At 37.0% G+C, this 22561-nt stretch overlaps 1 protein-coding gene and 1 pseudogene across 5 annotated transcripts in view; both read left to right on the top strand.

The window, feature by feature from the left end:
• Positions 1-22561, top strand: part of FUT8 (fucosyltransferase 8) — a 284866-nt gene that overhangs the window by 259548 nt on the left and 2757 nt on the right. For all 4 annotated transcript variants that reach the window (XM_005666322.3, XM_005666321.3, XM_021098290.1 and 1 more), the window contains 2 exon segments: positions 4178-4354; positions 15941-16091. In XM_005666322.3, the coding sequence (XP_005666379.2) occupies positions 4178-4354; positions 15941-16091 (328 nt within the window).
• Positions 11034-13768, top strand: LOC100156682 (annotated as a pseudogene). The gene has a single exon (XR_130766.4). The product of XR_130766.4 is annotated as a transmembrane protein 106B pseudogene (transcript).

Genomic DNA, 22561 nt, shown 5'->3' on the forward strand with positions numbered 1-22561 from the left:
GAGTCATCATAATTGTCACCCTCATTCATTTGCTCGTTTATTCCGTCAAGAAATATATTAAACCCATATTTCTGAAATTAGCTGTCTCTCCTGGGGAAACCAGCAGAATTTTATTTTATTAGCAGTATTTTGCATATTATACATGATTCCTGTCTTACTCTAACAAGGCTATGAGGTGAAGCCGTCACATTTAAAGCTTTCAATTGCATCTTATTCTTAGCTTCATTAATTTCCATGGTGATTATTTTGCAGTTTTGATGTTCTGTTTTCTTTTTTGTTTTGGAAGCTATTTTAAAAATAAAGATATCATTTGTGATACAAGATAATGTTAAAATTACTATTTAAAATGATCTCTTGGCCCACTTGGTAATTATCATGTGTATATGTATTCAGTCTCATGCTTGTGTTAAGGGAGATGTATCAGGAAATCCTCAAACAAGAAAAATCCAAAAGTGCATCTTTGCTCACAAGCATGTGCTCTGTACCCATCCATAAAAAGTTGTGGAAGGAGAGTTTTTCTGGGTCCTGATGCCATGGGAAATGTTCCTTGCCTAATGGGAAGAATACAGGACTGAGAGTTAAGTGACTTCAGTAATATTTCTGGCTTTTCCCTAATTCTGGGTCAAGTTATTTAATAATAGTATTATTGGGCTTTGATTTTTCCATCTGAAAATAGAGAAGATAATATTTGCCCTGAAAATGATGATAGTGTAAGGATGAAAAGGGATTTTGTGTTCTGTGGGAAAAAAATACACAGTAATATATTATTGCCTTTCAGAGAGACTGTTGCTTAAATAATACCTGAAAATAGATCTGTAGGCTAGGCTATGACTTTCTGCAGCTTACTCTTTATAAAAAAGTCAATTATTGATTAATATTAATACCTGTGTTGATTCATTCTGCAGAACATTTATTAAATACTTGCTACTGTAGGGGACAGAGATTTTTTTTTTTTTTTAATGGCTTCTTCCAGTTTATTACAGTCAGTCCATGGGAAAAGAGACTTACACAACTAATATCATACAAGCAGAATGTGATAAATACCCTGAGAGAAGCATAAAAATTATTATGAGAGGTCAGGGAAGGGGAAATGTACTTCCATCTGGATCATGAAAGCCTTCATAGATGCAGTATTTGAACAGGATCTTGGAAGATGAAGAAAGATACAATATAGTAGTTTAAATTACCAAAATATCTTCAATCGCATTATCTCATTGATCCTATAACACAATCCTGAGAAATGGGCAGAGATAACCATTTTACATATGAGGAAACTAAAGAAAGAAAAGCTCACCCCAAAGTTCCAGAGACAATAAAGGCAAAACCAGATTAACACCCTTTTAACTTTGTTTGAATTTCCTGTAATTTTACATGCCAGAAGGTTACCCTCGTTAATTTTCCATGGACCATCCACCACACTGAGAACTGGCCAAATATAGAAAGTTAAAGTACCACAAGACAACTGAGTTCCTTGTACGTGGAGGTAGTGTGCTGTAATGAAAGAGGGGTACTCTGAATTTAAGAATCTGGGGGTCCAATCTAGCTTCCAGCACTAACAAGTTATGTACTTTGGACAATTTACTTGGTCATTCTGGACCTCCATTAATTGTCACTCTTTTTCATTTATTAAAAAAAAAAAAAAAAAAACTAGGTTAGATAATGGGTACCTAAGGGTTCTACTAACACAGTAATAAACAATTAGATTTTTGTGTCTACCCACTATTCATCATTCATTTGTTTGGTGCAATTGGGAATAAATAAAATCAGATTCTTTGCCCTGGCGAAACCTGATGGTTAATGAAAATCAAGCAAGTACACAAACAACTTTTACTTTTGTAAAGACTGGGTTGAAATGCATGTGAAAGAAACCAGCCTCCCTTTACCTTATGCTCTCTTTTGTTCACTAAAATGTCTTCAGAAGCACCAGTTTCTTTAACTGTCAGATCAAAGAGTCACAATAAATTAAGTAACTTCTCATTTCCTTCACAAGTCTAACATTCTGATTCTTCCATAAAAATTCTGTTAAGGTCTTCTCTCAAATTATTGGTCCAAGGCTAATTTCAGGGGTACTTGCAGAATTGAGAAAATTGCTTAGTAGTACTCTGCCACTATGTCAGACACTCCTCTTCATTTGACTTTTCCTTCCATTGTTACAGTTCTCCTTTGTTTTTACATCCCCAACCCCATGTCTTCTTCTTCATATGTATAGGAGTTACTGACCCTGTTCTAAATAGTAGAGCTAATATAAGTATATGGTAAAATCAGAATTTCAAATAGTTACTGACCCTGTTCTAAATAGTAGAGCTAATATAAGTATATGGTAAAATCAGAATTTCAAATAGTTACTGACCCTGTTCTAAATAGTAGAGCTAATATAAGTATATGGTAAAATCAGAATTTCAAATAGTATTCCTTCTTATGAAACTGTTCATTGAAATTTACTGGAATTCTTTTTGCTGACCCACCTCATCTCTTTGGAACACAGTGAACAATTCCAAATTTCTTGAGAGAACCAGTGGCTAAGAAAAATGTGGGAAGGAAAAGGTGATACATTAGGTGTTCATATGATTGTATTCACATCTGGACTGTCATCTAAAATGCAAAGGAAATAATAGCCATGAAGATGTCAGGGTACTACATTCAAATCAAATCCTCACTCCAGATTCATAGTAAAAAGCTGGTCCTAAGCTTGGCTTAAGATATGCCTGCATATTCTGACCTAAAGTGCAGCAAATCTGCCTTTTATTTTTTCTTCTTTTTCTTTTTTTTTTTTTTTTTCTTTTTAGGGCCGCACTGGCAGCATATGGAGTTCCCAGGCTAGGGGTCAAATCAGAGCTACAGCTGCTGGCCTACATTAGAGCCACAGCAAGAAGGATCCGAGCTGTGTCAGCAACCTACACCACAGCTCACGGCAACACCGATCCCCGACCTGCTGAGTGAGGCTAGGGATCAAACCCTCATCCTCATGGATACTAGTCAGATTCGTTTCCCATGCGCCCCATGGGAAATCCCTACCTTTTTTCTTTTTTCCATATATGAAGAGTGGTTTAGTAATTTGAGGAAGGGCGGGGATGTAGGAATGGCAAATTTAAGGAGTGTTTTAATTTATGAAAACAAACTATGACTACTATTATTCTTATTTTCATTAGAATACTGTTGGGAGTCATCGCCTTATTCAGTGCAGGACAATGTAAATCTGTGTTCCCAATTTTACAGTTTTGGAGCTTTTATTATATAAGACAGATGAGATCAGTATCTGCTTGTGTTTGATAGAATAAAAAGCAGAAAAAGGAAATTATTATGCTTACAACAAAAAGGCTTGAATGGCTTTGTGAACTTAAAATAGTAAGAACTCTTAAAAGATTTGCCTGCCTTGATTGCAGTATAGGAAGAATGCATGTAGGTCTGTGTTTTATTTGGACAACTTTATTATTATTATTATTATTATTATTATTATTATATTATTTTAATTGTTATTTCCCCAATACATTTTTTTTGTACTGTACAGCATGGGAACCCAGTCACATCTACATGTATACATTTTATTTTCTCACATTATCATGCCCCATCATAAGTTACTAGACAGTTCCCAGTGCTACACAGCAGGATCTCATTGCTAATCCATTCCAAAGGCAATAGTTGCATCTATTAACCCCAAGCTCCCAATCCACCCCACTCCCTCCCCCACCCCTTATTTGGACAACTTTAAATTTTACAAGCTGGAATACAGTGATGGTGCAGGATAAAATGAAGAAAAATAAAACGGCATCAAAACATTACAAATGATATATCTAATGTTCTATAATAACAGCTGTGAATCTTGGTATCATTTATTGTCAAAAATCTTGTTATATCCAGTTTTTCCTTGAAGGCTATTTGGTATTTTCTGCCTTGTATGTAGTCTAATCCTGGAATCTCCCATTTATTCCAGGTATACCAATTATTTTCTCTATAAGAAAGCATTTTCAAAGACTTATTTTCTACTTTCTTTGTGTTAATATGCAAATATATTTAGAATATACGTGTGTGAATTTTTTGAATGTTGGTTTTATTTTTTCTAATGGCAAAAATGAAAGAAAAATTAAAGTGTCCATGATGCCACCATAAATACCCTAAAAGCACTTGGTGGCTTAGCATATTTTCAGCAGAATCTGACTTTCTCCTTCTGCCCTCACAGAGTCCATGTTAGACGCACAGACAAAGTGGGAACGGAAGCAGCCTTCCATCCCATTGAGGAATACATGGTGCACGTTGAAGAACACTTTCAGCTTCTTGCTCGCAGAATGCAAGTGGATAAAAAAAGGGTGTATTTGGCCACAGATGACCCTGCTTTGTTAAAAGAGGCAAAAACAAAGTAAGTTATTTCTAATTTCCAATGTGAAGAGATGTGGCTAAAATTATCCATATTATTTCTTAAGCTAGGTTTCTGGATTTGCAAGCATGTAGATAAAAGTATATGAACATTTTACAGCTTGATTGATCACGCAGCATGATGTTTTCACACCAACCAACCCTTAGAGTACAGTTGGCAGCAGAATCTACTTGGTTTGTGGGAATAGTAAAACTTAAAGAAACTAGTAACTCCTCTCTCCATGGTAGTCCAGGCAGCATTTTTACCCATATTCTATTACAAACGCGGCAGCAGTATCATTTCATACATATTTTTCCCCTCTCTGGAAACCCTTTGGTTTTCAGAGTCATTTTGAAGATTTTCTTGGAAATTTAAATGCTGTTTCTTGTCTTCACTATTTTACTGAAATGTTTTTTCATTCTGAATTTACTTTACTTTTGACCTCTCAGGATTGGTGTTGATACCTAAGCAAACCATAAACCTCCGTTATTGTTTTAGCGACCAAGAACATGAATTAATCTCTCAACAAGGTATATAGTATCCAAAGTGATATAAGACTTTTCTGATTCAAGGGGGTGAAAAGTTAGAAAATTAAATTTAAATGATGCATAGGATTCATACAGAGAAGAATCAATTTTCTGGGTAGCTTATCCTTTATAAAAAGGGTCAAGATCAGGCTATATGTGACTCTGGTAGTTAATGCTTTGCTGCTTAGTATTACACCTCAGGTTTCCCTAGGTTAAGACTAAATTCATCGATGAGATTTTAGCACCAGCATCCCTGTGACTGTGGTAACTACTGATCATTTGGAGATCTCTCCCTTAGATAATTCACTGTTAGAGGGTTTAAATCACAGAATCATTGCTGTCAAAGAAATAAGAACTATTAAATTTGTCTACTCAATATTGTATTCTAAGATTGTGGAGGTTGAAGATAGGGATGAAATAGGAGGGAAAAAATAAGTCATTAAAAATCTCTCAGATCAGGGAGTTCCTGTTGTGGCTCAGCAGGTTAAGAACCCGACTAGTATCCATGAGGATGTGGGTTTGATCCCTGGCCTCGCTCAGTGGGCTGAGTCCAGTGTTGTTGCAAGCTGCAGTATAGATCACAGATGCGGCTCAGATCTAACATTGCTGTGGTGTAGGCCGGCTGGCAGCTGCAGCTCCAGTTCAACCCCTAGCCTGGGAATTTCCATATGTGGCTGGTGGGGCCCTAAAAAGACCAAAAAAAAAATTTCCTCAGATTAAATATTTACATATTTAGCTTGCTCTTGATCAAAAATGCTAGCTGAGCTCTTCCTAAAATTAGATTCATTTAAATGAATAGTAGAGGCAAGAAAAATTGTTTAAAGTTTTTGTCAAGAATTTGGTTGCCATGTGAAGTGAGGAATCAGCAATAAAAAGTGGTAAATTTCTTCACTATTTTATTGAACTACATACAGTATGATAGACACAGTTACAGGGCATTCGGATACACAAAAAGATAAAAGACAATACGTGGCTCCTTATCTCAGAGACTATCCAACTAGTAGGCAATATACATGTAACAGATAATTACAGTGTCCTTACATACTTGTCCTGAAGGAGTTGTATACCAGGTAGTGAAATCATGAAGAGGAGTATCCCAGTCTTCAATCTGGAGAAAGAGTTCAGAAAGAAAATTTGATATTAGTTTATAATTTGAAGTTAGTCCTTTGAGAGTGATATAAAAAATAAATTTTTACAAGATGGAAGAAGAAAAAAAACCTTTTTTTTTTTTTCTTTACCAATCTCTGCAACCTCACAGTGAAGACTTCTGCTGGCATGCTGAAAAGCATAAGACAAGACAGAATCATGTTTGTGTGCAAAGTTCCATGCTCATTCATTACTGGAGGTGTGAAATCTCCTTTCCTCATTATTCACTTTGTTTCTGTCTGCTTTTTCAACGCCCAGTATCCTTCATCAGGCTGTCTTTTGCCTACAGAGTTAGGACTTGAAAAATTTAGGTGCCCTTTTGGTTTGGTTCCAGGAAGAGGCCTTTAAGTTAGGAAGGATGTATTGTTAGTGTCACATCTCAGTAAAAGGATCACTCTTGTCTTTGTTTCATTGAGCACCCAAACTATGCTGACAGAGTTAGTCTTTATTCAAGGATAAAACCTATACTGGTATGTTTTAACAATTCCCCACCTCCTCCACCCTTCAGCCTTTCCATAGTTATTTGTTTCTGTTTCTGCCTCATGCCTGATGTGCAGTTTCATAGGAATCACATTAAAAGTCTTTTTGGTTGTTTTCTTTTTAGAACAAATGTGACATTTCCTTCATCTCCCTGATTCAGAGTTGAGGAGGGCAGAATGTCAAAAATAATGAGGCCAAATGGATTTGAGCGTTGAATACCAGTGCTCAGAGACTTTTCCTTCACAGTCATTATTAGAGTCAATGAGAGAAAGCTCCTTGGTGGCTGTGAAATGAAGAGAAATCTGAAGCAGCTGTTAGAGAATTAGGAAAAAGTCCCAGACATAGGTAGCACTCACTTGTTCATGTATTTATCCACGTCACATTGTATGGAGTGCTAAATGCTCTGAGGCAGAGGAAAATACGGTATAGTCCTAACCTTTCAGAAATACTGTGTGAGAAAAAGACATGTAAACTGACTCCTGCTGTCTCATTCCTTATAAATAGGAACTTTTATTCTTTCACCAAATACTTATTGATCTCGTTATAGTCCAGATTCTGTCCCAGGTACTGAGAATAACAGAGTGAACAAAGCAGATGAAATACCTTTCTTTACAGAGCTTAAATTCCAGTTAGGGATGATGGAGGTGGGGATTGGATGCAGGCAGTAAATAAACTGTAAATATATGTTACGTTCAATGATAATAAGAGCCATGGGGAAAAATTAAGCAAGTACAAGGGATAGGGATTGCCCGACTCCTCGCTAATAAGGCAGCATTTCAGCGGAGATCTAAGGGAAGTAAGAGATAAAATCAGGTGGATATCCGGGAGAGGAATGCTTAACAATCACAGCTAATACTTATTGAGCATTTACTACATGTCACGTATCTTCTAATCTCTTCACACTGCTTAATTTATTTAGTTCTTAAGAAATGATATAAAGTAGGGACAATGATATCCCCTTTACATGTAACTTCCAAAAGTTTGTAACTTACTCTAATCCACCTCTTGAACCAAGAAAATTTATACCCTATGCAATTAGAGTATAATTAAGCCTCTAATTCAGAGTAGAATCATTTGAACATATGGTAGTTTTTTTTAAAAAAAGACATCCTGGAGTTCCCGTCGTGGCGCAGTGGTCAACGAATCCGACTAGGAACCATGAGGTTGCAGGTTCGGCCCCTGCCCTTGCTCAGTGGGTTAACGATCCGGCGTTGCCGTGAGCTGTGGTGTAGGTTGCAGACGCAGCTCGGATCCTGCGTTGCTGTGGCTCTGGCGTAGGCCAGTGGCTACAGCTCCGATTCAACCCCTAGCCTGGGAACCTCGATATGCCGTGGGAGCGGCCCAAGAAATAGCAACAACAACAACAACAACAAAAAGACAAAAAAAAAAAAAAAAAAAAAAGACATCCTGTTTTAATATTTTCAACACATATCCTTCCAGGACTACCACAGTGTTAGTTGGTAGGCATCTACAAGGAATTTGCTTTTATGAATTTATTAGAATGATTTTTTATTACCATTATTTGTTAAGATAGAGCTTTAAGGATGGGGAGTAAGGGAGACAAGTCTGAATTATCACAAATCCTGAACTAGAAATATAAATGAAGTTTAATCACGATATTATATTCTAAGGGAAAAGCTCAGTGACCAAATTTGAAAGCAAGTTGGAGCCTCCCAGAGAGGCAGGAGGCAACTGGTACTCCCCCTGGGGACACAGATGCTGGCAGTAGACATTTGGGGGGGCTCATTCTACCACAAGGACCCTGCTGCTTTCAAGTACCATTTAATAGTCCTCTTCCTAGCCTCTTAGCACTGGGGGCTCACCTGCCCACCAACTAATCAGCACCAGTACTGATAACCCCAGGCCCCATAGCCAGCTATGCTGGGACCCAGCACTGTCCACCAGCAAGACAGGACCAGCACCTAGGACCTACAGGTCTGCAGCCAGCTTCATCAGAACCCAGCCCAAACCAACAGCAGCTGGCAGGCTCCAATGAGGCAGGGCCTGGTAGCCAACCAGGCTGGGAACTAGCCCCACCTACCAGTGTGCCCACAGTAGTTGACCCCATTACAAAAGAAGTATCCACTCAGCTCTCATACAAGGCACCCTTAGGTCATGTAGCCCTGGTGCCCAGAGGGGAGTATGTAGCTGGGCCACACATAAAACCACTCCTCCAAGAACAGGAAATGTAACTGACCTGCCTATTGCATACAAATAAACACAGAGAATTAGGCAAAATGAGGTGGCAAAGAAATATGTTTCAAATGAAGGAACAAACCCCAAAAGAAGAACCAAGCAAAGTGGAGATGAGCTGTCTGCATAATAAAGAGTTCAAGGTAATGCTCATGAAGATAAAGATACTGAATGAACTCAGGAAAAGAATGGATGAACACAGTGATAAATTTAACAAAGTGTTAGAAAATACAAAGAAGAACCAAACAGAGCTAAAGAATTCCATAACTGGAGTTCCTGTCATGGCTCAGTGGTTAATGAATCTGACTAGCATCCATGAGAATGCAGGTTCAATCCATGGCCTTGTTCAGTGTTAAGATCCAGCGTTGCCGTGAGCTGTGGTGTAGGTCAGAGATGAGGCTCAGATCCTGCATTGCTATGGCTGTGGCGTAGGCCAGCAGCTACAGGTCCAATTCAGCCTCTAGCCTGGGAACCTCCATATGCCCTAAAAGGTAACAGCAACAACAAAAAAGAATTCCATAACTGAAGTACAAAATACTTTAGAAGGAGTCAAGGGTAGAAACAGTAGATTAGATGAAACAGAGTAATAAATCGGCAAATTAGATGACAGAGTAGTGGAAATCAGTCAAGCTGAACAGAAAAGAATTTTTAAAATGAGGACAGTTTAAGAGACCTCTGGGATAACAAAAGCAAATGAGCATTTGCATTATAAGGACCTCATAGGGAGAAGCAAGGGAGAAAGGGGCAGAGAACTTATTTGAGGCAACAGTAGCTGAAAATTTCCCTAACCTGGAAAAGGAAACATTCAGGTTCAGGAAGCAGAGAAAGTTCCCAACAAGCTCAATCCAAAGAGGTCCACACCAAGACACACTGTAATTGAAATGGCAAAAATTAAAGCTGAAGAGAATCTTAAAAGCAACAAGGGAAAAACAACTGTTTTGCTTACAAGGAACCTCCCACAAGACTATCACCTGACTTTTCAGCATAAACTTTACAGGATAGAAGAGAATGGCATGATATATTTAAAGTAATGAAAGGGAAAAAAAACCTACAGCCAAGAATAATCTATCCAGTAAGGCTGCCATTCAGATTTAAAAGAAAAATCAAGAGTTTTATAGATAAGCTGTTTAGTTGTTTAGTTGTTCAGCACCTCTAAACTGGTTTTACAACAAATGTTATAGGGACTTCCATAAGCAGAAAAGAAAAGACCACATATATGTGTAACTAAATCACTTTGTTGTATAGCAGAAATTATTACAACACTGTAAATCAACTATACTTCAGTAAAACTTTAAAAATTAAAAAAAGACCACAGCTAGAAATACGAAAATTATGAAAGGAAAAATATCATTGGTTAAAGCAAACATACATCGACGGTAGTAAATCAACCACTTATAAAGCTAGTAGGAAAGTTAAAAGGCAAAAGTAGTAAATGTTCTATATTCACAATAAGTAGTTAAGGAATACACAAAACAATGTAAAATATTTTAAAACATTAAATGTGGGCAGGGTAAAGTAGGAATATAAATGCAGAATTATTAGAAAGCATTCAAACTTAAAAAATCAACTTAAAATAATTTTACATATATTGTGTGTATATATATTTTGTATATTGTAAGTGTGCATGTGTGTATACAAAGAAACACACACCCATAATGAGTATCTGTGGGATGAAGCAAAAGCTTTGGTTGTAAGAGGGAAGTTTATAGCAATACAAGCCTACCTCAGGAAACAAGAAAAATCTCAAATAAACAACCTACCTTTACACCTAAAGGAACTAGAAAAAGAACAAAGCCCAAAGTTAGAAGGAAAGAAATAATAAACATCAGAGCAGAAACAAAATAAACACTAAAAACAAAATAAACACTAAAAATTAAAAAGATAAAAATAGAAAAGATAAAACTAAGAGCTGGTTCTTTGAAAGGATAAGTAAATTTATAAACATTTAGCTAGACTCATGAAGGAAAAAAAGAGGACCCAAATAAAATCAGAAATGAAAAAAGAGATGTTACAACCAACACCACAGAAATCAAAGGATCGTAAGAGATTGCTACAAGCCAACTACATGCCAATAAATGGACAATCAGAAGAAATGGATAAATTTCTAAAAATATTCAGTCTCCCAAGGCTGATTTAGGAAGAAATAGAAAGTATGAACAAACCAATTACCAGTAATGAAATTGAATCAGTAATCAAAAAACTCCCAACAAACAAAAGTCCAGGACTAGGTGACTTCACAGGTGAATTTTATGAAACATTTAAAGAAGAGTCAATGTCTGTGCTTCTCAAACTGTTTCAAAAAATTGAAGAAGAAACACTTCTGAACTCATTCTACAAGGCCAGTGTAACCCTGATTCCAAAACCAAAGATGCCACCAAAAAAAAGAGAAAGTTACAGGTCAATATCATTGATGAAATACCAAAATCCTTAACAAAATATTAACAAACTGGGACCCTACAGTGGCCCAGCACTGCAAGCCAGTGACTCTAGCCCTAGCACCTGAGTCTGGGGACTCCATAACCCTGTCCTCGGACCTGTTCCCATGGAGACAGCTCAAGACTACACAGCACCCCATGTGCTGACATGAGAAAATCTTTTTCTCGTTTGCCTTTGCACTCAAATAAAGATGGTTATGATGGAGTAATATCAACTGAAAATATGAGAAATTAGTTGGTTAATAGTGAAGTCCATAATGAAGATGGAAGAAGTGGAGAAGTCTCTCAGTTTCTCCATGTGGAATTTACAGGAAGAGATAGTGTTATTTGCCCCACTTGTCAAGGAACAGGAAGAATTCCTAGGGCACAAGAAAACCAATTGATATCATTGATTCCATACAGTGGTCAAGAAGAATAAACTGTATGGATGGCTTCTCTGTTTGTTTGCTTCTTTCTGGATTGGCTATGTTTTTCCTTTTCCCTCACTAGTGATTTGAAATATATTGGCATAAGATCAGCATGCATCAGTTATGATATTCAAAAGCATACAATGTATTTAAATATCACAAATAACATTAAATGTAATGAACAGTAACTATTATTCTGTTGAAGTTGAAAATATCACTTCACAAGTTCAATTTTCAAAAACAGTTATTTAAACAACGTATTAATATTGGTCCACTGGGTATGAAACAAGTTGATTATACAGTACCTACTATCATAGCAGAGGAAATGAGTTGTATGTTTGATTTCTGTACAATGATATCCATCAAAGTGCATAACATAGTACTCATGATGCAACAACTCACTTTGGACACTCAGAACAGATATCCCAGGAAGGGTACCAGTATGTTGATTGTGGAAGGAACACAACTTATCAGTTGGGTCAATCTGAATATCTAAATGTATTTCAGCCACAGCAGTAAACACTGAAAAGTGCAGCTGGAGAAAAAGAAATACCTATTGGTGTTTTCTGAACTCTAAAGGATGAGGTACTTACTTCCTGATAGGAGATCTTAAATTGAATAACCTAAACTTTATACTTCTGTTTAAGAGTATAGCTAAAAGTATGTGGACTTCTAGGTTATTTCAGCTCTCCACTTTGTGTTCAGATATTTGTACCAGGATCTTTTACTTGAATCTAAATTTACCGATTGGTTTTCTTCTCTTCTGAACCCCAAAGGAGAAAACTTAGACTTCTCCTACAGGACAATAAATAATTATTTGGAATTCACAGCTCTAATCACTAGTGAAAACATAATTTTGGTTATGAACATAATTTGAGAAACTTTATTTCTAATGTTTTTGAGTCTTTTTCTTTTTTTTGCTGCCCCGCAGCATATGGACTTCCCGACCAGGGATCAGATCCAAGCTGCATTTGAGACCTAAGCCACAGCTGCAGCAATGCTGAATCCTCAAGCCACTGTGCCAGGCTGGGGATCAAACCTGTGTCCCAGCATTCCCAAGACACTGGTGGTCTCATTGCACCACAGTGGGGTCCCATTGTGCCACAGCAGGAACTCCTCTGATGTTTTAATAGAATATATAATAATACTGAGGTCCTGTTATTCATAGAAGACTTTAAAAGAATAAACTTTTTTTCCTGTTTATAAATCCCCAGTGCTACTTAGTAGTATTTCAGCTATATACTATTTTAGCTTTTAGCTAAAATGTATTTTTTTATTTGAAATCATACTTATTTGTGTGTTGTTAGTCTTATTTCAAGCTAGTACTTGCATAACACTTATAAACCAAAATAATCTTTGCAAAATTCTGTACTTTAAAATCTTAAGAACCTTGAAATAATTCATTTCACATGTCTTTCCCTGTTAGTAACAGTTCTGTGAAATTTTTGTGCAATCTTATAACATAATCATTTATTGTACTGTAAGTAAATTGTGTGACTTTTCTATAGCTTTAATATCGAAGTGGTACAGATTTAAGTTGCTCATAAAAATTTTTTTAAAAAACAGGAAAATGAAATTTGGAAACCTCTAGAATATGTCTATGGTTCCAGTTACATATTGGATCAGGCATAGGTTTGAAATAAAATATTTTGATGCTCAAGAAAAATATTAGCAAACTAAATCCAACAATATATTAAAAGGATCATACACCGTGATCAAATGGATTTTTATCCCAGGGATTCAAGGATGGTTCAGTATTTGCAGATCAATCAGTGTGATACATCACATTAACAAAACAAAAGATAAGATCATCTCTTATATGCAGAGAGAGCCTGTGACAAAATTCAACTTTCATTTATAAAACTCTCAACTAAGTGGATATAGAGGAAACATACCTCAACATAAAAAATGCCATAATATGACAAACCCACAGCTAGCATAATACTCAATGGTGAAAAGCTAAAGCTTGGAGTTCCCATCATGGCACAGTGGTTAACAAATCCGACTAGGAACCATGAGGTTGCGGGTTCGGCCCCTGGCCTTGCTCAGTGGGTTAATGATCTGGCGTTGCCGTGAGCTGTGGTGTAGGTTGCAGACGCGGCTCGGATCCCGCGTTGCTGTGGCTCTGGCGTAGGCCGGTGACTACAGCTCCGATTAGACCCCTAGCCTGGGAATCTCCATATGCCGCGAGAGCAGCCCAATAAATGGCAAAAAAGACAAAAAAAAAAAAAAAAAAGCTAATGCTTTTTCTCTAAGATCAAGAACAAGGCAAAGATGCCTATTCTCACCATTTTTATTCAACATAATATTGGAAGTCCTAGCCATAGCAATCACACAACAAAAAGAGATTAAAGGAAACCAAATTGGAAAGGAAGATGCAAAACTGTCACTGTTTACAGATAATGTAATACTATAAATAGAAAATGCTACTAAAGACACCACCAGAAAACTATTAGAATAAATAAATTCAATAAGTTGCAATATATGAAATTAATATATAGAAATCTGTTTTATTTCTATAAACTAATGGGGAATTATCAGAAAGAGAAATTTAGAAATCTTATTTACAAGCACATCAAAAAGAATAAAATACCTAGGAATTACTCTAACCAAGGAGGTACAAGGTCAGACACTCATGAAAGAAGTTGAAGATGACATAAACGAATGGAAAGATACACCATCCTCATAGATTGGAAAAAATAATATTGTTAAACCAACCATAGCCAAGGCAGTCCCTATCAAAATACCAATGGCATTTTTCACAGAACTAGAACAAATAATTCTAAAATTTGTTTGGAAACACAAGAGACCCCCAAATAGCCAAAACAATCTTGAGAAAGAACCAAAAAAGCTGGAGGTATCATGCACCCTGGCTTCAGACTACAGAATTACAGTAATCAAAACAGTATGGTACAGGAACAAAAACAGACGCATAGATCAATGAAACAGAACAGACAGCCCAGAAATGAACCCACACTTAAATGAATCTATGACAAAGGAGGCAAAAATACACAATGGGGAAAAGACAACCTCTTCAATAAATGCTGTTAGGAAAACTGGACAGCTGTATGAAATAGAATCCAATCAGACTACCTCTCATGCCATAAACAAAAAACTCAAAACGGATTTAAGTCTTAAATTTCAGACTAGAAACCATAAAAACTTCTAGAAGAAAACACAGGCAGTACATACTTTGACATTGGTCTTAGCAATATTTTTTTGGATCTTTCTCCCTAGACAAGGGGAGCAAGCAAAAATGAAAATAAATAAATAAGACTGCATCAAACTAAAAAGCTTTTCCACAGCAAATGAAATTATCAACAAGATGAAAAGGCCACCTACTGAATGAGAGAAGATATTTGCAAATAATACACTGACAAGGGGTTAATATAAAAAAAATACAAAGAACTTACACAACTCAATATCACAAAAAAATCAATCTGAAAAATGGGCAGAGGACCTGAATGGAAATTTTCTAAAAACGACATATAGGTGGGCACTACTGCACACAGAAAAATGTTTAACATTACTATTAATCAGAGAAATATGAATGAAAACCACAGTTAGGTATCTTACACCTATCAGAATGGCTATTATCAAAAATACAACAAATTACAAATATTAGCAAGATGTGGAGAAAAGCAAATCCTCTTGTGCTGTTAGTGGGAATATAAATTGATACAGCCACTATAGAAAGAAGTACAGAGGAATTTTTTGAGGAAAAAAAAATTTCTTGGAGCCACTACCTTGGAGCTCCCGCTGTATTACAACAGGATCGACAGCGTACCTGTAACGCCAAGACTCAGCTTTGATCCCCAGCCTGCCACAGTAGGTTAAAGGATCCACCATAGGTCACAACTGCATCGCAGATCCAGTCCCTGGCTCAGGGGCAGCCAAGAAAGAAAAAGTACTACCATACAGTCCCGTAACTCTACTGGGTATTTCTTCAATAAAACTGGAAGAAAAAAAAGGACAATGTATAAATTATATTTTTAAAAGATATATGCTTAAGGATAAAGGTGGGAAAGGAATGCATTAAATGAAAATGTGTCAGTATGAAAAAAATATGAAAGCAGGTTGAAAAACCTCTTCAAGGTCACTTATTATCACTCTTTTATGAGTTGAGAAGGGACATTCTGGTGCATATATTCTGATGTATTTTATACGATATACCAATAACTTTTAACATACAGGGCACCCCAAAATTGTTTCTGTTCCACCGATAGATTCAAAGATGCTTTGTCAGCTACTTTATTGAATGACAGAATTAGAGCTCCCCTTACTGTCAGAAAGAGAGAGACTCCTGGTTAAAGTTGCTGGTCTACCTCCTGCTGATAGGATACTACTTCCTGGTAAAATCTTATGATTTCAATGACTTTGTATAAATTTATTTTTTTTCAGGTACCCCAGTTATGAATTTATTAGTGATAACTCTATCTCTTGGTCAGCTGGACTACATAATCGATATACAGAAAATTCACTTCGGGGTGTGATCCTGGATATACACTTTCTCTCCCAGGCAGACTTCCTAGTGTGTACTTTTTCATCCCAGGTAAGTGATAGTAGGGCATTTTTAAGTAGTCAGTACTTTTTGGTTATATCAGGTCAGGACTCTTGGATTTTTTTTTTTTTTAATTTTAGTTATCATGACTCAGGTGTGATTTCTTTTTTTAATATTTGGGGATGATACTTTTGTGAAAGAATGAGAAGATTCCAAAAAACATAGCTCTGTGTGTGCACTGAATATTTAGTTGTTTGCAAGTGGTTGAATATATCTCCACTGATGCCAGCTACTGGAGTTGTTTAAAGTGTTTGGCTTGTTCACCACGTTTAACAGAAAAAGCAAGGAATTAAGTTTACTTAATACTTTCTGATTCTACATACAGTCAATATGCAATGAGAATCCATCCATTTCTACACATCAATGCAGTGATACTGAGAGGCTTGAATGCTCAGCATTTTGCCTCACTTGATTGCTTTATAGAAAATAATGAAGAATAAATATAATTCCTCTTCAAGTCCCTTTATATTTCTACTGAGCAAGAAACTGTACATTATATTTAAGTAATACTGTACTACAATCACTCTCTGAGTTTAATTTTATTTATTTACGTATTTATGTATTTATTTATTTTTAGGGCTGCATCCATGGCATATGAAAGTTCCCAGGCTAGGGATCTAATTGGAGCTACAGCTGCCAGCCTCTGCCGCAGCCATAGCAACGCTAGATCTGAGCCGCGTCTGCAACCTACACCACAGCTCATGGTAACGCCGGATCCTTAACCCACTGAGCAAGGCCAGGGATCAAACCTGCAACCTCATGGTTCTTAGCTGGCTTTCCACTGAGCCACAACAGGAACTCCAAGTTTAATTGTTATAGGAAATTGAATTATTGGTTTGGTGTATGTGTTTTTATGAGTGGTCCAATCAGCCTTATATGCCCAGTAGAATACAGCATAGAAGTATTTATTGTGGATTTTATTTAGCTCTCTCTTTTTTGTGCAATTATTGGTTAGTTCATTCAATAAGCTGTTAAATGATTGTTTGTGCTTAGATTTATACTAGATATAGAGGGAATCTCAAAGGAGATTGGTGACACAGATCTTACCATGGTCTAGAATCTAGTGAGCAGAATACTCACATGAAGTGATTAGAGAATAATGACCAAGAAATATAAATCATGTAACATAAATGTATACCTAAAAGCTTAGAAGAAGCAGAGAAAAGAAAATGTGGGAGTTCTGGTGTGGCTCAGCAGGTTAAGGACCCAACTAGTATCTATAAGGATGTGGGTTTGATCCCTGGCCTCACTCAGTGGGTTAAGGATCCTGCATTGCTGTGGTGTAGGCCGACAGCTGCAGCTCTAATTCAACCCACAGCCTGGGAACTTCCATATGCTGCAGGTGCAGCCCTAAAAAAAAAAGAAAAGGAAAGCCACATTATTTACATGGGTATATAGTGCAAAGAGTATAGAGAAGTGGACAGTTTTTTTATTATTTGACAATGTACAAATATGGTGATATAATTGTTGGAAAGATACTTACCCCAGCAAAGGCTATATGAGTTCTTTCAATCTGAAATAAGAATACAACTTAAGACCCAAAGACAGATGGCCAGAACAGAAGTCACATAACAGCAATCCTAATAGGAAGGGAAAGCATGAAGGCATCCATAGCTGATGTTTCTCCCTAAATGGGGTGAGGATCCTGGCTTTGAAAAGATCCCCTTTCTGTTCTTATGGGAGGTGGAGCAGGGAGTTATAAATACCTGGTCCTTCTCAACTGCTTTCGAAAATCTATGTGCCTCCCAGATCAGCAGGTGTAAATAACACACTTTTGAATGCTTACTGTTAGAATGAATGAATCAAGAGTCACTTTCCCAGATGTACCACCTCCTCTATAGGCCTAGATTTTAGGGCGGCCTAAAGTCCACTCCTTTCGTCCAGGGTTTCTGAGCCTAGCACTTCTGGCATTTGGGGCCAGATAAGTTGTGATGAGGCGCTGTCCTGTGTGTTGTAGGGAGCTTAGCGGCATCCCTGACCAGTAGCACCTTTACCTCAAGTTGTGACAACCAACAATGGTTGGTGGCAATAGTGAGAAAGCATTTATCTGTGGACATTGCCAAATGTCCCAGGGAGGGGGGTGGTGGTAAGAGGGCAGAATCACCCTTGTTGAGAACCACTGCTCTAGTCATAGAGCTCTAAAATTAAATAAATGTATACATGTTTAAACATTTACCAATCTTACATTCAGGTAGACACCAGGACTTACAGGAATGTGCTCTGTTTTGCTTTCTTTCTTCCAGCCCTTCTTAATAATACCATGACACTCATTCTAGACAGAAATTTTTTTTTTTCCTTTTCAAGAATGTGGTATAGAATTTTTGATCCTCTTAGCCTCATAACTCTAATTTTGACCCAGAAATCAGGACTTCTCCCACTTCGTGATAAAGGAAAGCTGTCCAGGTTTGAAGAGCATATTGTTCATACTACTTTGTTCTATTTTATGCATAATACCAACCTCAGTATGTTTTCCAGACCTCAGATCCAGTTCATGTGAAGAAAGAATAGTGCTGAGAGGTCTGGTTGTGTCCAAAGGAATTTGATCCATGCTTATATATTATAGTGTTCCTAAAAACTCTTGGCAAGTCAGAGTTCATCCAAAATAACTCTGCTCATTTGAACCAAACATTTTATGTTAGGGCTCAGAATAAAAGTTTAACAATAGAAATTCCTTACATTTACATAGTGAGTAGCAGTTTGCTAAATGTGATCACCTCCACTGTTACGTATGTTTCTTGACGGCTAACAGCTGTAGCATTTGAGATTGCGAAATAATTCAGTCAGTGATCAATTTTTGGTTTTCTGGCAACTCAGTATTTTTTTTAAATATTTTCAGTATAAAGGCATTTGGTACAGTTTAATATTTTTGCAGTGTGAATTAAATCGGTTGCTGACTTGTAGAGGTTTCCTTTCCATAAATCAAAATTAGAATTATTTGAAAAATGCCCCCCAAATGTCTCAGCAGCAGCAGCAGTGGAGTTTGAGAAAAAGTCACTGATGGCATCAAAGTGTCAAGCCATTGACTTCAGCAGGCAGAGAATAAGAATGAGGCAACTTGGACTCTGGAGTCAGACCACCTGGGTTTTAATCCAGCTTTGACTACTTAGTGGCTCTGTAGTGTTTGAACAAATTATTTAGCCTATCACTGACTTTTTCCCCCCTGCCTGTAAAAACAGCGGTAGAAGTAATAATAATAATACCTACTACATAAGTTTTTATGAGGATTAAAGAGTTACTGTATATAAAACACTGAGAATAGTACTTTGCAATATGCTAATACAATGTTAGCTGTTATTATTATTTATATTGGAATAGGTAAAGGAACATCTTTGCCTGTTAGACTCCACAGTATTGATTTTAGCAGCTCTTTTTCACATGAAGGAGCGTGAAATAGGCCATTCAGGGACACTCTGTTTCTGCTCATGGGTGATGCTTAGGTTCCACACCATCACCATGTGCATTGAATGGGTGTAACAATTCTTCATTAAGAAGAATAACCAGTAACATTCCACATATTGATTTCTGTACCAGTGTACCACTTTATTTTATTTTGTTTATTGTAAGAGAGAATTACCATATAATATGAATTTTCAGAAGCAAAAACTCTTCATTCCTAAAGAGTGATAAGTCATAGTATTTGCTTTAGCAAATGCAAGTGAATTTGTGTATATTTGACTTGGAGAAATTAATCTGCAGACTTTCCTGTATGTGCCACAGGCATGCTAGAAAACAGGAGAAGACTAAAGCCTCACATCCAGAAGGATGACAAGAGAATAAAATACTGACAACCAAATCTCAGCCCAGAATAAAACATGGGCAACCAACTTTCAGACTTTCCTTGATGATAATCTTAGCTCAAGAGATGATTAGAAGGGATAAAAGTTGAGTATCTTCTTCATAATGCCTTGACAATCCTGAGGTTTTAGTCATGTAAACTTTCTGTCTCCTGTATACTGTCCTTTGAGGACTCTTATGCTATGTGGCAATAGTGAGAAAGCATTTATCTGTGGACCTGTGCTATTGCAGACAATACTGGAAGAATGAAATGCCATGCTAGAAGAAAAGATTTGACTGATGTTTGAGAAACTGCAGGCACAGATGTCATGACACCTTAATCAAGATTCCTTTCAAGGTTTTGGACCAGTTCTTCTCAGTCTTTGGGTTTCTTGGTTTTATATCTACAAGTGAGATCTGGGAATTCTCTCTCCTTAAGTGAAAAGTTTTTAAAACCCAATAATAGGATTCTACTCTCTAATTTTGTTAGTGTTAATGCTCTAAGTTTTCTGATTTCCTTCATCAGAGCTGTTTCTCAAAGCCAAGTTTGTTCTAAAAGTCTTATAAAGCAATCCTCAGGATTCAATCTGAAAACTAGAGGCAATATTAACATTTTTCAAAATCATCAAGTAAGTTTTGAAAGCTATGCAGTCAATCACATTCCAGACTATTCTGCCAAATACTCTTTCTTGCTCTGTGTTACTGGAAGTTGCCTATGCCCAAAACATCTACTTTGTCATTTATTTGCTTGACAAAGCCATCTTAAATCTGAAGCAAAGTAATTATGGATGGAGAAACAATAGCAGTTGACAGCTCAGTTGTAGATGCGCAAAATATCAAAAAGGTTTTTTGGGTTTTTCTTTTTTTTTTTTTTTTTTTTTGCTTTTTCTTATAGAGTTTTAGAAACAGTTTTTATTACTCTGGAATCTGATTTATAAAAAGTGGATGTAGATGCTCACTTTAAAGACTATGGGTAATCAACATTTTTAAGGGGCAGCCAACATTGTTCAATAGTTTCCATCGTTAAAATCACCTTAGGACAACATTATTTTTTTTCCTGTGACACTTAATACAATGTTCCCGTGGTATTCTCTGTTGTCTCATTCCAAATCCACACACAACACAACTGGCCTCATCACACTTTGAATCAGATTTTGGAAAGCCCAGAGGGAGAAACCAGATAATACATTCATCTTATTCCAGACAGGTGGCTCTGGATAAGCATTCCATTGAGACATGGCTCATGAAACAGCAGTGGATACTGCTCTCTCATTGAATAGCAAAACAAAGCAGTTTACAGTAAAAGTTCACAGCCTCACTTGGTGAGACAAGAAGCCACTTCCAACTTCTCACACTGGGAGATCTCCTCACCCTGTCTATCTTAACCAAAAAACCAAGATCCCGTCTGCTCTGACAAAGCTCTGGAGGCTCATGTAAAGCTCGGCTGATTGTTATTCCTCAAGGATAAAATTCAGACAAGTGGACCTTCCTCTGATTTTTACTTCTTAAAAAAAATACAGTTACATCTATACTTTATCCTTGGGCAGGATTTTTGCTCTTCCTCATTATGGTATACTTAGTAGTGTTCTAAAAATGATACAGTGCCGTGTCTACAGAGAATGAAAGAAAACTTACTTCACGTGACCAGCCCCTGCTTTGCAAACTCAGATTGCCCCTGTCAGTCTTGCTACCTGTCAAGTATCAAACCTGACTATTGACAACAGCTGAAAGGTTTCATTTACCTGCCAGGTGATTGGATCTGTAGAGCCCAGGGAGGAAGTCTAGGGTAATTAAATACAAACAGTGACTTTAATCTTTCTAGCCCTTTTTAGTAAATTGTCCCATAGTTAATGTAGAGAAAAAGTTTTAATTACTCAGAATGTTATATGTGGATCTTAAGGATTAAATATCACTAGCAGACTTGCATCTCCACTGCTGGGCTGATATTATGGGTGGAGCAGTATTTATTCAAAAGATATTTATGAGTGGCTACTCTGTGGCAGGCAACATTCTGGGTATTTATCCTAGAGCAGTTCATAAGACAGAGTTCTAATTGTAGCTCTGCCATTTACTAGCTGCTTTATTTATTTTTTACTTTTTGGAAATCTACTTAATCTTTGGCTTGGTTTCTTCAGCTTTATTTATTTATTTATTTATTTATGCTTTTTAGGGCCACACCCGAGGCATATGGAGGTTCCCAGGCTAGGGGCTGAATCGGAGCTATAGCCACCAGCCTACACCAGAGCCACAGCAATGCAGGATCCGAGCCACATCTTCGATCTACACCACAGCTCACGGCAACACCAGATCCTTGACCCACTGAGCAAGGCCAGGGATTGAGCCCGCAACCTCATGGTTCCTAGCTGGATTCATTTCTGCTACACCACGACGGGAACTCCAGTTTCTTCAACTTTAAAATATAAATAATGATAATAACCAACTCATAGAGTTGTTTTGAGAGTTAAACGAGTTGAGAGAAAGTGTGTGTGCAAGTGCAGCTGTTAGAACAGTCCCTGGACCATTATCAGTACTCATTAAGCTCAGTTGCTATCTTTCTTGCTTTTACTTTAAGAATAAAGGGCCTTATATTGTCTTATATTGTCTCACTTCAATGTCTGAAAGGTCTATCATTCGTTAGTTCTTTGGCTTAAGAAAGAATATTTGTTGTCTAGAGGGCTAATAGATCA

The sequence above is a fragment of the Sus scrofa genome, chromosome 7 (assembly GCF_000003025.6).
Source record: "Sus scrofa isolate TJ Tabasco breed Duroc chromosome 7, Sscrofa11.1, whole genome shotgun sequence".
In the NCBI taxonomy this organism is placed as follows: domain Eukaryota; kingdom Metazoa; phylum Chordata; class Mammalia; order Artiodactyla; family Suidae; genus Sus; species Sus scrofa.